This window comes from Acipenser ruthenus, chromosome 8 (genome assembly GCF_902713425.1).
Source record: "Acipenser ruthenus chromosome 8, fAciRut3.2 maternal haplotype, whole genome shotgun sequence".
Taxonomy (NCBI): domain Eukaryota; kingdom Metazoa; phylum Chordata; class Actinopteri; order Acipenseriformes; family Acipenseridae; genus Acipenser; species Acipenser ruthenus.
In genome coordinates, this window is record NC_081196.1 from 13635568 (window position 1) to 13654133 (window position 18566).

The window sequence follows — 18566 nt, forward strand, 5'->3', positions numbered from 1 at the left end:
TAGCAAAAGTTTTGCTTTTGTGGATGAGGGAAAAATACTTAAAAATAGAACACAATTACTTATTTCAACAATTTATTGAAAAACTCTGAAAAAGCTAATTCAAAAGTATTCAAACCCTGACAAGGAAAATTAAATTAATATCTAGTTGAGGCACCTTTAGTAATAATAATCTCTTTTAAACTATTAAGATATTTGTCAATGAGCTTTTGGCATGATTCTTTAGTGATGTTTGGCCATTCTTCAACACAGAATTGTTCCAGTTCATTCAAATTCTGAGGACTTCTCTCGTGCACAGCCTTCTTCACCTCATACCAAAGATTCTGAACCTTGATTTTATTCTTCTTTAACCATTCTGAAGTATATTTTGATGTGTGCTTTGGATCGTTGTCGTGTTGGAATGTCCAGTTGCACTTTAAATCAAGTTTTGTAGCGGAGGGTTTCAGATGATTAGCCAATACCTTTTGGTATGCTATGGAATCCATTTTACCATGTACTGGAATTAAATTTCCTGTGCCATTAGTTGAAAAACAGCCCCATATAAGGATATTACCACCTCCATGCTTGACAGTAGATATGGTGTTCTTTTCTTTGTATGCCTCACCAGACTTTCTCCAACCGTAAAGATTATCAGCATGACCAAATAGCTTGATTTTTGTTTCATCACTCCACAAAACCTTTGACCAGAACGCCAATAAATCAGTCAAATGACGTTTTGCAAACTTTAAGCGATTGTCCTTGTGACATTTTCCTAAGAGTGGCTTTTTCCTTCCATGCAATACTTGACCTATGGTTGAATCCCAGTCCCACTTGCAGCCAATTCACTTTGAATATCTTTGGCAGTCAATCTCGGATTGTTATTAACCTTCCTCACAATTCTTCTACTTGTTCTTGGTGAAAGAGGGAGTGTTGTGACAGTACCATGAGTCTTGTACTTCTTGATAATTGCAACAATAGTTGAAATTGGGATGCTCAAATGCTTGGAAATCTTGTACCCTTCTCCAGCTTTATGACAACAAATAATTGTCTGCCTAAGGTCTTCAGATAGCTCTTTACTTTTTCTCATATTGACTTATTGGTAATGACAGCAATCATCCTACGCCTAACCCTTTCATACTCTCTAAGAATGTTCTCCTACAATCCAGCATTTTCTAGAATTAGGTTATGCATTATCATATTGAAATTTCTAGCACCTTGTAGCATCATATTATCATAGCATCAAAGGGTATGAGTTTTGCAAAAAAAATTGCTGAAATAAATAATTGTAGACATATATTTCTTGTGACTTCTTTTCCTCATCAAAAAGGTTTTTCCTAAAATTACACATTTCCCATTGGGGTATGTAAACTTTCAACTACAACTGTATATAGGTTTTTGCTCAAAATAAACAACTTCCCATATCCATATATATCCACATTATATATCAGTCTCTGGAGTTATAGATTCCAAGATGCTACTACCATTAAATTAACAATATAAAACTATGACTAAAAACATGTAATGATATAATGGTCATGAAATGAATAATTGTTGGCTATATCTTGGGAAACACTTCTACATGATGTGGAAATGTCACGGAGACATGCTTTTGCATGTTACTTTGGTACATGTACGGTCATGAATTGCATGTGGCCTGTTAATGTTTCCACAATAATGCGATGAAAATGATTGGACACACCAGAGAGACGAACCAGAACTTCATCAGCAAGTCACAGTTATCCAGGTAGAACGCCTTCATTTTCATACTAAATCCATGAAAAAAAACAGAATATAAGTATTTGTTAACACTTTTTGCATTTGCAGGCTCTAGGTACGCCTTTAAAGGTTTACAGCGCTAAACCGTGGTGAAAAATAAATAGATACCAGTACATACATTTAAAATAGTCAGTGTAAGCATTACAAAACGCTGGGAACGATGGTAAAGCTCGTTTAAAAAAATTAACAACACAATACAGTTACTGTGCAAATTGTAAACTTTTATATAGGCATTGACTGTCGCTGATACATGGATTTATACCAAACACCGAATAGCTAAATAAACACTTTTTTTTGTGAAAGTGTATATTATATATATAATGTACAAAAGAAATACAAACTTGTTACGAGTTCAGTGTTCTTATCAGTCACCCCAAAATATGCATTTAAATATTATAATAATCGACAGAGGAGCGTTTGCTTTAAAACACACGTCCTTATTCAAACTTTTTTTTTTTTTTTTTTTTTTTTTTTAACGGTGTCTGGAATTAGAACATCCTCTGACCACTGGGTTTTACGGAAACTCTCAGGTGACATGGTGTGAAATAAATGTTAATATCTCATGCGCAAGCCGAGATATTAACATAGACTACTTCAAGTAAATTAACTGGGCTAAAGAGATGCTTGTAGTTGACGGTCCTTATGAAATGGTCACCTTCGTTGTACTGTATTAAAAATGCAAAGTCAGCTTCCTTATCAGTAAAACAATAATAATCATACTTTTTAGTAACATCGCACGACCACACTAATTTATTTTTCAAAAAAATATATTAAACATAAGAGTGAGCCATAATTTTAAATCTTACCTGCTCAAGACGTATCTGATCTGACTTCAAATGAATGAAAAAGAAATCCACTTTAGTGTTGCATGATTGTTTTTTTTAATGTCAACTTTAAGACAGAATTCTATTTTTTTTTATGAAAAGCATTACAAGCGGACTGTTCTACCACTTCTTGTATCAGTTTTGTGTCTTCTTTCACACGTCACTCTCTTGGATGTACAGTAACCACATTTTTGAAGCAAGAGGAATAGCGGTTCAAAAACCCGGAACCTAAGATCCGGCTGAAAACGCCATCCACACTCTTTTGCAAACACTGTAACACTGGCACGCCTGTTGTACACAATCTTAACAGATAAGGGAAAGCCTTTAAAAATGACAAACTGAGAATATTTACACACAGAACCTTCTACTTAATTTGTCTTACCTCGGTTTCTACTGTATTTAAGAATAATAGGCTAATGATTCCAGAGCTATCAGCTGTGTAGGCATTAACCTGGGTATTAAAATAATTGATAAACAGAAAGACGCTAGCACATAAAAAGGAGAGCTATGTAAAAAACAAACAGCTAAGTTGTGGGTCCTTGGTGAATTTTATAAATATAAAACAGTATTCATTTGTTAGACCACATAAACACAGTGATTTTAGTTAAGATGTGCCTAAATACTGTATAGAAGATTCTGGACTGAGAAACGCTATGTATTCATTTGAATACAACCCAGACAGTCAACTTAGGGTGTGGGGATTAAAATGTATTTCAATAATTACTGTTCTCTGCTGATTTGAAGCCACTTTCACAAAAAATTATAACCCTTTAGACCAGGAGTCTCCAATGCTGGTCCTGGAGGGCCAGTGTCCCTCCTGGTTTTTGTTCTAACTGTACACTACATTAATGAATTGAACCAACTAAGCTTCTAATAAGCACTTAATTGGTCCAATTAAATAACTTGGGGTACAGTTGGAACAAAAACCAGTAAGGACACAGCCCACCAGGACCAGGATTGGAGACTCCTGCTTTAGAACAAAAGCCCATATAGTTCCATCAACACAGGGCAAGTATTCCTAAAGATACATCTTTAAATAGCTCATCCAAATCAGCTGTTGAAGGAAGACATTGTACATGGAAAATACATTGTGTGTGGAATAACTAGCATGTTTCATTACAATAGTTAATGCAGATGAGCCAACACATGGAATACAAAAACATTTATTCCATCCCTCCCTCAGTTATTACAATACAGCAAACAGACAGGAAATATATATTTTCATTTATTACAGACGAGGGAATTTCACAATACATTGAAGTTTAAAAAATGACCTTGTGCCCATACCTTGTTTTAACTAGAGTGCAACCTACAGATATGTGCATTTATGCTCTTATACCAGTGGTTTCCAACCCTGGTCCTGTGGACCCCTGCATCTTCTGGTTTTCACTCCAACTGAACTCTCATTTACTTAACTAGCCCCTTAATTGAACTAATAATTAGCTTAATTAGACCTTTTGAATTGTTTTCAGCTCTTAAAACAGTTGCAGCTTTCAAGTTAGCTAACATTTTATAAGTAACTAGAACTATAAAATAAACGAACAAACAAACCGTAGGTACTGTACCCTTGTACCCACACCGCTTTATAACAACACTAGTCTAGAACCAGTTAGGAGACCTTGTTATTTGCGTTAACCTGTATTACATAAAAATGCAGATGTAATTTGTAGTCCGCTTTCTAGGAAACTACAAGTTTGTATCAGGATCAGATGGTAACTGACCTTAAAACAGTAAGGATATAGTTTTGTTGTTAATCACAATGTATACCATCCAATTCAGATTCTTGGAAAAAGAGAAAAAAAAAAGTTTAAGAAATGTACAAATCGGATGATTTAACACTAATATTGGACCACCTTTTCTAAAGTACCTTTAGGTAGTCCAAGATTAGTAATAATCTGTGAAGATAGAGATATATACACTGCTGTGCAAAAATCTTAGACATGCTGCATTTTTCTACTCTGATGCATGCATTATAAAGAAGGAAACACATTGACTGAAATAGCTTGCAGGACTCAATTTTCAAGGTGTGGTATCCGAAGCATAATCAACAAGTACAGCGAAACATCATCTGTAATTGACAAACCCAGGACTGGTAAGACTCAAAAAGCTGTCTAACAAGGATGAGCAATACTTGAAGTCGTTGTCCACCCATGAACAGTACGAAGGTCACTCTTGAAATCAGGACTTAAAGGATGTGTTGCAGTAAGAATACCTCCGTTAAGAAAGGGAAACAAGACTAAAGATATGCACAATAACACAGAAATTGAACTATGGAACAATGGTCAAAGGTTGATGGATGGACAACGACACCTGTGCCTTCTGCCAGTTCTGTTGTCAATTCAACGCTTGTCTTCTTTATATTCCTTAAGGTATTATCTTCAAGTATTGCTCATCCTTGTCAGACAGCTTTTTGGGTCTTCCAGTCCTGGGTTTCTCAATTACAGATGATGTTTCTCTGTACTTGTTGATTATGCTTCGGATACTACACCTTGAAAATCAAATGATACAAGCTATTTCAGTCAATGTGTTTCCTTCTTTATGCAAGTCAAGGTTGCTATAATAGTAGAAAACACTAGTGGAGGCTTTAACTAAATTGTTCATGCTCATAATGCATCAGAGTAGAAAAATGCTACATGTCTAAAGACTTTTGCACAGCAGTCTAATACCTGCAATCAAACCAACTCATTATTTATTACCTCGAAACATTTAGGTAACTTTAGAGAAGTACAAGTAACGTTGTGAAAAAGATCAAAGTGTGTGTACGTATGTATGTATATATAAAAAAATGTACAAAAGAAATACAAACGAGTTCAGTGTTCTTATCAGTCACCCCAAAATATGCTCAAATTTTGAAATTACTGTTTAATTATTTAACTGTGACAATACTGTAACAGACAAGTGCTTTATGTGGACAGCCATATGCCTACCCCTTTAAGTAAAATTGTACAGTAAGCAAGCAAGCATACATACATACATCTTAAGCAAAGACCGCAGGAGGCAGTCATCTTTGCAAAATGTATTTACTGTGTTTGTGATTAACACTGCAAACCAATAGATCCATCTTAAATCAAGCAAGAGCTGCATTTACTCTTGCAAAACAAAAACCTGTCCCTGTCACCAAATCACCTTACTGGGTATACAATAGTCACAATTCTGTTGATGGTGGATATAGAGCATGTGCAGCAAGTATTGTAGGATTGTGCCCCTCTCCCACATCCAAGGTTTAGGTCACTGAAAATGATTTACATCCGAGCAGTCTGGTAAGGACAAGCCAACGGGGAGATTTAAGAACCGCACATCAGGCAGTCGTCTCGGTTCTCCAGAGAGCACACCATGGCTGCCTTGTTCATCTCCATGGTATCAATCGTCACAGACTCGCTCTCCTTTAGCTTCTCCTTGTTTAACGTGAACTGGATTGGGTTAGCAGCTGGCTTTGTCCTCAGGTAGTACATGCCAGTCTTTAACCCCTAAGGAAGAAAGAGAAAAGATACGAGTGACATGAGCCTCTTTCTGCTGCTGTTCCTGACCAAGTGTGTAGGTATTCCACTCACAACATGGTTGCTTATGACCATAAATACAAGAAAACACTACTTAAGGTAGAGCTACGGAAAGGCTTTAAAATAATTAAATTGATGATATCTTCTCACCAAATCATTATTTAAAATGTCTAAAGTAAAATTACCAATAATTCATTAAGACTGGGTCATTTTATATGCATTCTGGAACAAAATAAATAATAATAATTAAAAAAAATCAAAAAAGGTCCAAATTTAGTCTTGTATGGCATACAAAGAAATATGGTGACCTTTCCATTTTCTAGCTTTAAACATTTCTATACATCTGTTCTTTGAAACAAAAATAGCATATTCTCTGGAAAAAAAAGATACAACAAATTATATGCAGTAAAAAAAGCACTCTGGAGTAAGGCCAGTCAGCACAGAGAGTTCTTACAAGAAATCAGTTTAAGAATTCAAAAATGTTCCGTCAGTGTGCCTTATAGTTACTCTGTTTTAGAAGCAATGTTAGCCCATGTTGTATCACTTTACACTTGCATGCAGCACATCTCATGTTGACATCGTAGCAGGATTTCTGAGCACTGCCTGCTTTAAGGGGTGTCCCCGTTATTCCACAAAACAAAAATAAGCTACATAATTAAATCTATTAAGTAAATTGTTAAATCATGCATGGCATAGACAGAAGACAATGGTCCTCTGCAGGAAACTCAAACTGCATGCAAGTAAAAAGCAAAAGCAAAGAACAGATTATTACTCTTGTTTAGGTATTAGGTTCAATTTGTTAGCCAAGACCTAAACCCTGCCCAAACGTGGCCAAAGAAACGTGATGGAAGTTGTTTTTCTGAGACCTATTTAGGAGGTCTGCAGTGTTGAGCGTTAAAACTCAGAACCCAAATTAGTGTTTTAAAAAGCCATGGAGATGAATGCAACTGGAATACAATTTTAGCTAGCGAGGCAGAGTTTCCGAATTTGCACATTTCAAGCCTGATTTATGTTGCCTTACCTGTTTCCAGCCATAGAAGTGCATGCTGGTGAGCTTGCCATAGTTTGGCTCTGCAATGTGGATGTTCAGCGACTGGCTCTGATCAATATATGCCCCCCTGTCAGCCGCCATCTTGAGGATGGTTTTCTGAGAGATCTCCCACACGGTCTTGTAGAGCTCCTTGATGTCATTTGGGATTTCAGAGACGGCCTACATTGGAGAAATGGTACACTGCCTTTGAAAATCTCCTCCTTGGTAACCACCATGTCCTAGCTGCCTGTGTTTCTTGCATGCATGGCACTTCACTGCAAATCTACACATGCATATAATCCTTTTCTGTTGGCTCTCAAGTCACCAGTAGTATATATTTAATTGATCACAATACACTTCTTTTACATCATCTTTATTGCTACAGACTGACATTGAAGTTTGCTTACATGGACTTGACAAAGTAAATTTACATAGACCCAAATTTGCTTTGAATTTATGCCATGTAACAAACAAAATTAAGTTAATTGGATTATGCAATTCAATAAAATAAAAATCAACACATTCTGTCCACTGGGCACCAACCTGAATGGATCCGTTCTGAGAAATGATTTGATTCTTCATCTCTTCATTCCAAAGCCCTTGTTCTGTCAGGTCCTTCAGTAAGTGTGGATTTACAATCTGAATACAGGAGAGAGAAACTTTTCTGATGCATCCCGTTCAAATATTTGCAGTGCTCACCAAAAGCACTTTTGTAGTTGATCCTAGCCTCCAAAATAGTTATATATATTACAATTGGCTATGAGCTATGGACACCAAGCCCCCTTCAATAAATAATAAAAAAAAAATAACCAAAACACCTATGCACGTAATGAAACCACCCAGAATAGCTGTAATTGATCAAAACTGTTATAGAACAAGTGTTATGCCTTGTTCACATTAGATTTTTTATACCGGTATTGTTACGGAACCATGCTGCATTACATAACAACGGAACCATTGCTAACAGATGTGACAGCGGTTATCATGGAAACTAGTTCAGAACCCGAACACTGTTGATTTAAAACATACATGAATGTGGACAAGTATATCGCAACTGTATCGGCATTAAAAAGAGTTGGGACAGAAAGTGGTTTTGTACCGGTATATTCTATACCGAAACAAACTGTATTAGTATCGTACCGATACAAGTGTAAGCAGGGCTTTAATTGGCATCACTACAACAAATAGACTTTTGGAAAGAATAACTGAATTTGATAGTGCTTTGGAAGAACAAAATAGCAGGTCTGTAGAGGGGTGGTATTACAGTACCTGGAACTCCCCAGAGAGGACTCTGCGGGTGTAGATGTTGCTGGTGTAGGGCTCGATAGACTCATTGTTACCCAGGATCTGGGCTGTGGAGGCTGTGGGCATGGGAGCCAGCAGCAGACTGTTGCGTACACCATGTCTGCAAAAGAAGCTTAGGTTAGAGGAACTTTCAAGAAATCCAGGAGAATTTTCCATTTCCTTCTCCCTCAAGAGCCAACAATAAAACAGATCTCAGGTGAATTTAGAAATACTTGTTTTTTTCTTCGTGTCTCTCATTAAGAGGCAGCAACCTATTCACCGCCTGATTCTCCTTTTCACCCCATGATGCTGTGAAATACCAGTCTTATATGAATATAAAAAAAGGTTTCAATTGTGTACACGCTCAAGTATAGTTTACAAAAACATTTGGCCACTCACTATTGTTTAACTCAAGCCAAGATTTATCACAAGATGCTTTCAGCCCTGTATTCATTCTCATTTGTTTAGTACATTCTGTATTGCTTAATTTAAACTGGGCGCACTGTCAGTAATGCAGACAATTACCTGATTGCATGAAATGGCCCCTAGATTGTGTTTCTTTGTGAATTTGGCAAAAATGAACAAGTGTCTAAGTGTAAACAAGTTTAGTTTGCTGCTGATGGTGTACAGCCCTGTATTTCCATCCATAGATTTTAAAAGTGATACACTTCCAGATATGGGCAACATGCAGTAAAAACAATGTACAGTTGCTTACTTTGCAATCTTCTCCTTCAGTGCTTTCCAGTCATAGAGGTCAGTAGGGGTTTTCTCCCACATGTCATACTGTAGAATCTAAGGCAAGCATACATACACACTTAAAACACAGGGCTCTCCATAGAACAGAATAGCTAATTTTTCAGCTTCCATGGATAATCCCATTTTAGAAAAGCAAGGACTCACATTTGAAAAAATGGATTTCACAGGAACTACTCAAATTGGTCAGAGCACTACTGATACAAAATATATCAATGTAATTTTTATATACAGAATCTTGCTCTTCTACAGCAAGTCCCTAAAACAAAGATTCTCTCTCCTATATAACCTGTTGCAAGGCAAACTTACCCCTTTGCTGACTGGGGAGCCCTCATAGGTGTCATAGGGCCCAAGCTCTTTGGCTAGGTCACAGCTCGCCTCCAGCGCGGCGTAGTAAATGGTCTCAAAGATCTGAATGTTGAGGAGCTGAGCCTCCGCACTCTCGAAGGGGAAGCGCATCAAAATGAAGGCGTCAGCCAGACCCTGAACTCCAATCCCAATAGGCCGATGACGCTTGTTTGAGTATTCAGCCTGGGAAACAGTAACATTTAAAAAATTGTGAACACACCAAATACAGTTCACTTAACCTTTAGTATTTTCAGCAATGCAACGGACAGTCTCGTCCTACTTGTGTACATATGAGCTGTTAACATTCAGTGAGTTTACATGAGCAGAAGAATTCCGATATTTTTCGTAAAAACTAATTCTGATATCAAAGTCAGGTAAACACAGTTATCGAAAAACGTATTGGAATATTCCAAAAGTCAGTTTTTGGAAAACTGCACCTAGAAAATTTCCGATTAAATTCTGAAAACTAACTCCGATAGCATACTGCAAATGTGCAAACTTTGACCTTCATTCCTGCACATGGTTTTAGAAAACAGAAAATAATAATAATAATAATAATAATAATAATCTGTAGTCAGCCTGCATGCATCCATTTGTCTAGTTAGGGATAAAGTAATACATTTGTCCGTATGTATATTAATAGCCCATACTGAAGCAGCAAATGTTTTCCAGCTTTAAAATGACGTGATCATTTAAAATGTCGTCTACAGAATAAAACTGGTAATATAGAACAGGATAAGCTGTTGGAAAGGCTGATTGCACATTTTGGGGAATCTGAATAGTTATAGGATAGTGATCTTTGAATTTAAGACCCGACACTTTGATAAAGCACTTGAGTTACTGGATTAGTCTCCGTTCTATTGCAGAAATGTCTGGTGTGGTCAAATCGTACATAGGCTACTACAGTACTTTGCATGCGAAAATATCCTGCGTTTTCCGAAAAAACTTCAATCCATGTATACAGTTGAAGTCTAATTAGATTTTCTATCCTTAGTCATGTAAACACAGAAAAGTGACGTTTTAAGAAAATCAGTTTTCTGATTCAGGTTTCCAAAAACATTAATTTCTGGAAAACGCGTTGTCATGTAAACGTACCGATTAAGAGTACAAATGCTATATCAATTATTGGGAAATTAAGTCATGAAGTTATAAAGCGAACAAATCAGCTCCCTCCAATGTGCAGGGTCTGTACAAGCCATTTCATTGAGAGATCAAACTGAATTTCAGTTAGTCCCATATCCCCTCTGTATACTTCAGCTGAAGAACCTTGCTATTTTAGTAGGAATTTACTACTTTAAGGAAAAACAAAACAAACAAAAACAAACATTTCAGCTTCATGAAACTGCTTTAAAATAACTATAAAATGTTCACTAAAGCAAAAGCTCACTACTTGTATGGGCGAGTAACAAAAAGCTACATACCTCAGGGATAGGGTAGAAGTTGATTTCGATAATTTTGTTCAAGTTCCTCACAATGACCTTTGTGACAGAGGCCAGTTTTTTGAAGTCGAAAGTGCGTTCAGGCGTGACGTACATGTTGAGAGCTATGGAGGCCAGGTTACACACAGCCACCTGCAAGAACCGATGAGAGAGAGAGAGAGAGAGGAGATCAGATACAACCTTTGTTCCTAAAGGTTAACCAGAATCATCCAGTAACATTAAATCTTTGCGTCCATAACCTTGCAGGATCCTTGGTAAGGAGTTGTTAAACTCTACCCCCAGCCCCACCCCGACCACCAGCCCCAGCCCCACCCCTTTTCCTACATCAAGTAAGCTTCCACTGCAAGATCACATTGGTCTCCGGTGGGGCTGGACTACTTTTATTCCATTTACCATCATCCTACTCACCTCATCCTGGCTGGTGTATTCTACAATCTCAGTGCACAGGTTGCTGCACTTGATGGTTCCCAGATTCTGCTGGTTGCTCTTTCTGTTGCAGGCGTCTTTATAAAGCATGTAGGGCGTGCCGGTCTCCGTTTGCGACTCAATGATTGCATACCACACCTGCTGAGCCTTCACCTTCTTGCGGATACGACCCTCCTTCTCATACCTACATAGTGAACACAAGAAACATAAGAATGCAATCCACATTCTGTGACTACAGCTCAGATATTACATTATATGTCGAGTAATGCTTTTCTTGTTCAAGGAATTTATGAAACCTGAAAACAGAACAGATGACATTACCTGGTGTAGAGTTTCTCAAACTCCTCTCCCCAGCACTCATCCAGTCCTGGGCAATCACTGGGACACATCAGGGACCAGTCCTGTAAATGTGGGACAGGGTTTAGAGTTAACATTACAGAAAGGGTCAACCGTATACCATTTAGGTAAAAAACATTTGGAAAATAATCACACAGGTCACAAGGCCTCTTTACAGACACTGCACAAATATTAAAAAGATATTCCCTAAACATATATACCAGACAATCACATGATATGGCAACATGCACTTTAAAAACTGCTATAACAGTGAAATCTATCTTAATGGAATAACTGGTTAATTAAATCAACTGCATATTGTCACCTATCACTGTCTTGACCTTTTTGCTCCCTCCTATCCCCAGACTTATTTCTCCCTACACCCCCCTCCGCAACCGGAAGATTAGCTGTACCCCTCCTCCGCTCTCAGATATCCATATTCATGTTTTTGGTAACTGCTCTTATTTGAAATTGTTCTTATCCATTTATTGTATTCACAATGTGCTCTTAAATGGACTTTACTCGTATAAGCAAATACTTTTACTATAAGTTAAGTGCTCTTAGTCAAACTCGCGCTTCAATGTAATTTACTGTATTCTTTACTTTCCTCATTTTAATTTGATCTTATTTTCTACTGATTTTATTGTGCTTTATAACTGCTCTTAACTGTACTGTGATATTTTGTAAGGTAATACTTTGTATTGGTGATATTTTGTAATAATCGTAAGTCGCCCTGGATAGGGCGTCTGCTAAGAAATAAATAGTAATAATTGTAATCAAAAATTGCATTCCCTCTTCTATTCAACCAAAACATACTGGCATTAAGTTTTTTTTTTTTTTTTTTTTTTTACTGTAATGTTCTGGATCTGCTGACCTTGGGCAGTATGTGTTCATTTAACAATAGTTCAGGGACCTAGACTAATGATCAGCAACTAATTGATTTGAATATGAATAAAATCAACAATGTCCCACCTCATTGTCCTCGACTCTCTTCATGAAGAGATCAGGGATCCAGAGACCGTAGAAGAGGTCTCTGGCTCTCTGCTCATCTTTTCCTGTGTTCTTCTTCAGCTCCAAGAAATCAAAGATGTCAAAATGCCAGGGCTCCAGGTATATGGCAAATGCACCGGGTCTCTGTAACAAAAGGGCATATATTTCTATACACAGTCCAAAACAGTGTTTAAACTAGTGTTGGGATGAACACAGGATTTTCATGTTCGGATATTCGCTCAATTTAAATATTAGTTTGTTTTCAAAAAGTAATAAAAGCCATTATTGCTCAGAACGCAGGCAGAGACCACATAGCAGCAGGGGCAGGGGGCGTGGCCCCCTTGTTTTACAGCAAGATGTTATAGTAACTCGTCAAAGTAGAAAAATATCATAGGAGTAAAGAATATGTGGTGTAGACCTTACTTTCCCCAGTGAATTAACTACAAAACAAAGGATGCCAAAATAGCAGTTCAAGTTAAATGCTGTTTTGTTTATTCCTGAAAAATAGTACAAAGTTGACACTGCATTTCAGAGGGAATGTTTACGCAGAATTCTGTGTTATATACGCAGGGCATTTTAATAAAACAGCAGTGTGTTTCTAAAACAGATGTAAAAGACCACAGATCCCCTTATCATCCCAATCCAATAATTTTGTTTATATTACAAAATAGTTTTATGCAAGGCAGTGTGTAAAAATAGTTCCACTGCTCCCTGAATCCTCAAAAAAAAAAAAAGCTGAGGTCTCAGTATCCCACGTAGCACTGCGCACGTCCCTGGTATTAGAGTGACTCAATAATCTGTATCAGAGCATCTTACCTGTTGACACCGTCAGCCAAGAATTTGAACAAGTAAAACCATGACATCTTTCCTGCTTTCGCAAAACTTGCAGCAATTGCGATACGTGTATCTTGTGTACCAGCAGAACAATGTGCTGACCAGCAAACACTCATTTACGTTGGATCATCTAAAACATGACAATTTCAAATGGAAGCTCCTGAGAATTAAGACTTTGATTTGGAAAAGGCAAGAGTCATTTTTTGTGCTAAAAGGTTCTGATGTTGACAGCTACCCGGAGAGACACTGGTACATGTTCTACAACACTGATTTTTACACTGTGAATGGGATTTTCAAAAGAAAACGTTTCATGGTAAGCTTGTCTTTTTGACTATTTCTACTACCATTATTTATATTGTGTTTTGCATGTTAACTTTGTTCATCTGAAATAGTTACACTGTAAAATAATATAACTATGTTGATGCAATATGTAAAAACACAGATGTTATGGTTGAAAACGCAGATTGAGATGGCATGCATTTTACAAATGCACATTTAAAGGCTAGTGTGACCTCTGCCGCATTTGATTTATTTTACTACTTTTTTTTTTTTTTTATTCCCTGCCATTGCTGTTTCTTCACAGTAAACAGTGGACATACACGTTTTCATAAAGTAATAACAGGTTTACTTGTGCCTTTTTGTAGCTGAACGAAACCAAACGAAAACGAAAATTTAACTTTAAGCACTTCAAATAAAGCAAAATGTGGAAATGGTGTTGTAAAATGAAGAGGAAAAAGACGCACCATTTTGGTTCCAGTTTTACATTTAAAAAGACATAACAAAAAATATATAATACACAATCTATATAATGATCACTACACAACATTTCCAGCAAGTTGGGCACTGTTTTAAGCGAGGCATTTGAGAATGACATGCTTCCCTTTTTTCTGTCATGAGATTCTCATGCGTGCTAAAGCTGCACAACGCTATTTTGACCCAGATAGCTTTCCATAGAAATCACTATGGTTGCACGCACATAATCTGGTTTGTTTCCTTTTTGCCGTCTATAACTTTTAAATAGAGGCTCAAGAGCTGCTGTGTTGATCCTCTGTTTATATATTTGTTTATTATACAGTATAAAACTAATATATATTAATCAATCTTGCATATCACACAGACCTCTCATTTGCCATGTTTGAAACTGTACCGCAAACTTGGCGAGGTGGTAAATAAGTGCAAGGTAATTTAGTAATTTCTAGCAAATACGAATCTGAATTTTGTATCCGAAATATTTTTTTGTATCAAAAAATATTTGTTTAAATATTTGAATATTTGTTCCAGCACTAGTTTAAACCAACATATACCGCTTTTTCAGCAACCTCTATATAGCCCACCATTACCATCTACAGCAAGACAGCTCAATTATGAAAAACAGGCAGGCAGTAAAAATCCCTCTCATGTGCCCACTCCAACGTATTGGCAAACAGAACTGGTGTGTTTAAATCCAGATAACCACACAGCATTTAACCAGGGTTTTAATTTACAATTCAGTAATCCTGAATATGGTTACCTTGTTGCCTCCCTGATCCACGTAACGAGCAGTATTGTTATAAACCCTCAGCATGGGAACCAGACCATTAGAGTTTCCATTTGTCTGCAATGAAAATAAAAAATGTTGGTCAAAGATCTTCTGTATTAAGATACATGGGCCTGTGTTTTCCACAACAGACAACTTTTATGCAAATTGCCCACTCCATAAAAAATATGATGTGGGCATAGGAAAACCAGGCCCATAGACAGCTGGTTTCACAGAACACTTACAGCACAAACCTTCAACTACCTAATGTTATGGTTGTGAAGCCAGTCATAACTGTATAACAGTTGTACACTCGATGAGGATTAAAAGAGACTGAGGCAAAAGGAACTTACTTTTCGGTGGCTCCCCTCTCTCCCCACCACAAAGAAATACCCAATAGACCGTTTACAATTGCACTACCTATCAATTAATTTCCTGCAGTCCTCACCCCAGCAATGTAGCTTCCAGTGGCTCGGATGCAGCCGACAGCCACCCCTATACCCCCGGCAGATTTGGAGATCAAGGCACATTGCTTCAGCGTGTCATAGATCCCTTCGATGCTGTCATCCTTCATACTCAACAGAAAACAGCTAGGGGAAGGGCAAGGAAGTCAACAACCAGACATGTCACTGCAGACACAGTATTCAGCTCCAGTATAGAAATCAGATAAACTACATGGCTGACCATCACCTCAAGTGTTCACAGATCTAGGCTTTCAGTTTGTTAAGGTATTTCATTAAGAAGTTAAGGTACTCAAGTTCCAAGCATCTCTCTGGGCTGATCTGAATGACTCTTCAGGGGGTCTTAAAGGTGAAATGCCCCATACAGGCTATAGTTTTTATATCCTAGAAATTTGACAAGACCTACAAATAATCAGCCCGGTCTAAACACATTCATAATAAAATTACCTTTTATTACTGCTTGGATGCTTTAGCTTATTCCAAGTGCTGTTACTTTTGGTAACCATGATTCAGTCATCTTGTGGTAACCACAGTAAGTAGCAGTGCACATGGCTAGAGAACTGAAGTTATGTTTTTGCTTAAGCTAAATGTGTACTAACAATTTGGAAACTGGATTGATTTATTCTGCCCCCACAGTTCTCTGTACTGACTCCGCTTACTGAGTGTGAACATACCTGGAAAGCTGTGGTCTGTTAGTTCCGGCATTGAAGAGGGTGGGGGAGGCATGGGTGAACCACTTTTCAGAGAGGAGGTTGTAGGTTTCAATAGCAGCATCAATGTCATTCTTGTGGATCCCAACAGACACCCTCATCAACATGTGCTGGGGTCTCTCAGCCACTAGTGACAGTAATCAAATTATCCTTGAATTAACTTTGTTAGTATGACTGATTCATCTTCAGTAGGTCCACTAAGAAAAGATGTTAGATCGAACTTATGTCATGAATATAACACTAACTACAACCACTGGGGCACCACAAAACAACAACAACGTCACTTCAAAGACTAACAGATTAAAAAAAAAATACTACCTTTGCCATCAATCTTTAAGAGGTAGGAACGCTCCAGTGTCTGAAAGAGACAAATACAGATTTAACTAAACAATGATGGATTTCCTTACTGAAACAGTGGTTTATTTGACTTTGTTCCATCTCAACAGCACTGTAAAACCACATAGTTGTCAGATTTAGGACAGCCTGCAACGCAACCAACATTTATAGTGTTCTGTGAATATCAGTCTTGCAACTCAGGGAAAAAAAAAGTTTCTTCTTACCTTAAACCCAAAGAAGTTGTAGGAGAAGTCTCTATCAAAAATGATGGCAGAGTTAAGGCGCTGCAAGAGGATAAGTTTTACATACAATGTAAATGTGTGATAAAACGCCATCAAATCTACTGTAACGTCAAAGAAATGACAGACACTTACATCCTTGTTTGCCAGGACAATGTCATACGTCTCCTTGGCAATCATGGGAGAGTGGCGTTCATTCAAGGGGTTGACGTAGTTATACAGATCCTCCATCACCTCTGCATGTAGTGGAAGAATAAAATACATATACATAAAGATCTGTTTGTGGCACACATTAATTACTTCAATTCTCAGGTTGTGGCACACTCACCGCTAAAAACCTTCTTGGTTTCCTTGTGAAGGTTGGAGACAGCAATCCTAGCTGCCAGGATGGCATAGTCTGGGTGCTTGGTTGTCAGAGTGGCTGAAGTCTCAGCTGCTAGAGTATCCAGCTCCACTGTGGTGACTCCATTGTACAACCCCTGGATTACCTTCATGGTGATCTGGGTCTAGGGAAGAGACAATATTTGGGTTAATATGGAATGGAAGACAAGTAATTGCAAGACCACCATGACCTATATGTCTAAACCTTCTAGCCTGTATCCAGAACGCCAAGCAGTTTACAAAAAAATTGACTTTTGACCAAGTGGTTTGACCACAGAACAAATATACATTCCTTACTTACAGGATCAACAAAGTCTGCATTGAGCCCATAACAGAGCTTCTGGATGCGGGAAGTAATTTTATCAAACATGACTCGTTCCTGCCGTCCATCTAGAAATAATAAATACAAAAATAAAATTAAAAAAACTGACCTTAATAATCTTCTAGCCATGCAACGCAAGCGTTTGTTGATTTGCATCTATACATAACCGTCATGTTTAGCGTGGCCAAAAAATATCAAGCGACCTAGTTTATACAGTCAGTTAATTACACGAGGTCATGCAATGTAAATCATAATTGCTATTTGGTAAAATGACAATGCTTTCTCTGTCAAAGCGTGTCACAGTTCTAAGATTGAAATGCGTAATTTATTCAACGGAAGTTTGTACATGCTCGGCTCAAATCCACCTTTCATTTTCAGTAACATTAGACAAAAAAATAATAATACCACAGAATTTAATTTTTAGAGGCGTTACCACAGAGTTGCTCCAAAAAACAAAATACACTCAATTCAGAAAATACTTGTGCAAGTTTTGTTCATATCCCGCCATGACACCCTTATTAAAACTTGTGCAACATATATTGGCGCCAAGACTTGAAACAAAGGGATGGGAATATTCACAACCGTAAAAAACACAATAATTTACACAAGTGAGAATTTACATAGAAATCACAATTATGTGTATCTGACATTTTAATGACAACAGATGTCACATAATTTAACAGAAATACGTTTGGTCTTTTTGACTTGTTTTCGGTCAGTACAATTAAAACAAAAATGGCCCCTACAATTTAAACCTTAATGTAATTATTAATAAAATACAAACATTTGTTAATGACGCTAACAGTTATATAATTAGTAAAGCAAAGTATCTTGTTATCAGTACATTCTTTCAAGAAGGAACACACAAAAAAAAACAACCCACCTCTCTTAATCACGTGCATCTTGACAAGTTATTGTTTATATTAAAATTGAAATAAACTGTACGTTAAATAGAATAAATACAACTTATTCACTGCTGTCTCCCTCACAAAGAACTATAACCTTCTCCCAGAAACACCAGAGTAACCCGCGCGCACCTTTGTGCGCCAGCAAGTATAGGACTGTCAACCAATGGGAAAGCGAGATGG

The 18566-nt window shown here is 37.4% G+C and overlaps 1 protein-coding gene across 1 annotated transcript; it reads right to left on the minus strand.

The window, feature by feature from the left end:
- Positions 1-3723: 3723 nt before the first annotated feature.
- Positions 3724-18541, minus strand: LOC131737816 (ribonucleoside-diphosphate reductase large subunit). Its single transcript, XM_059029514.1, has 19 exons — positions 18362-18541; positions 17458-17546; positions 17104-17281; positions 16911-17011; positions 16761-16820; positions 16519-16558; positions 16165-16327; positions 15478-15619; positions 15024-15107; positions 12662-12823; positions 11675-11754; positions 11336-11537; positions 10910-11059; positions 9450-9671; positions 9103-9179; positions 8373-8508; positions 7647-7742; positions 7095-7283; positions 3724-6043 (listed from the first exon to the last, which is right to left on the minus strand). The coding sequence occupies exons 1-19, from the start codon at positions 18378-18380 to the stop codon at positions 5861-5863; spliced, it is 2373 nt and encodes a 790-aa protein (XP_058885497.1). The 5' UTR covers positions 18381-18541; the 3' UTR covers positions 3724-5860.
- Between the last annotated feature and the right edge of the window lie 25 nt (positions 18542-18566).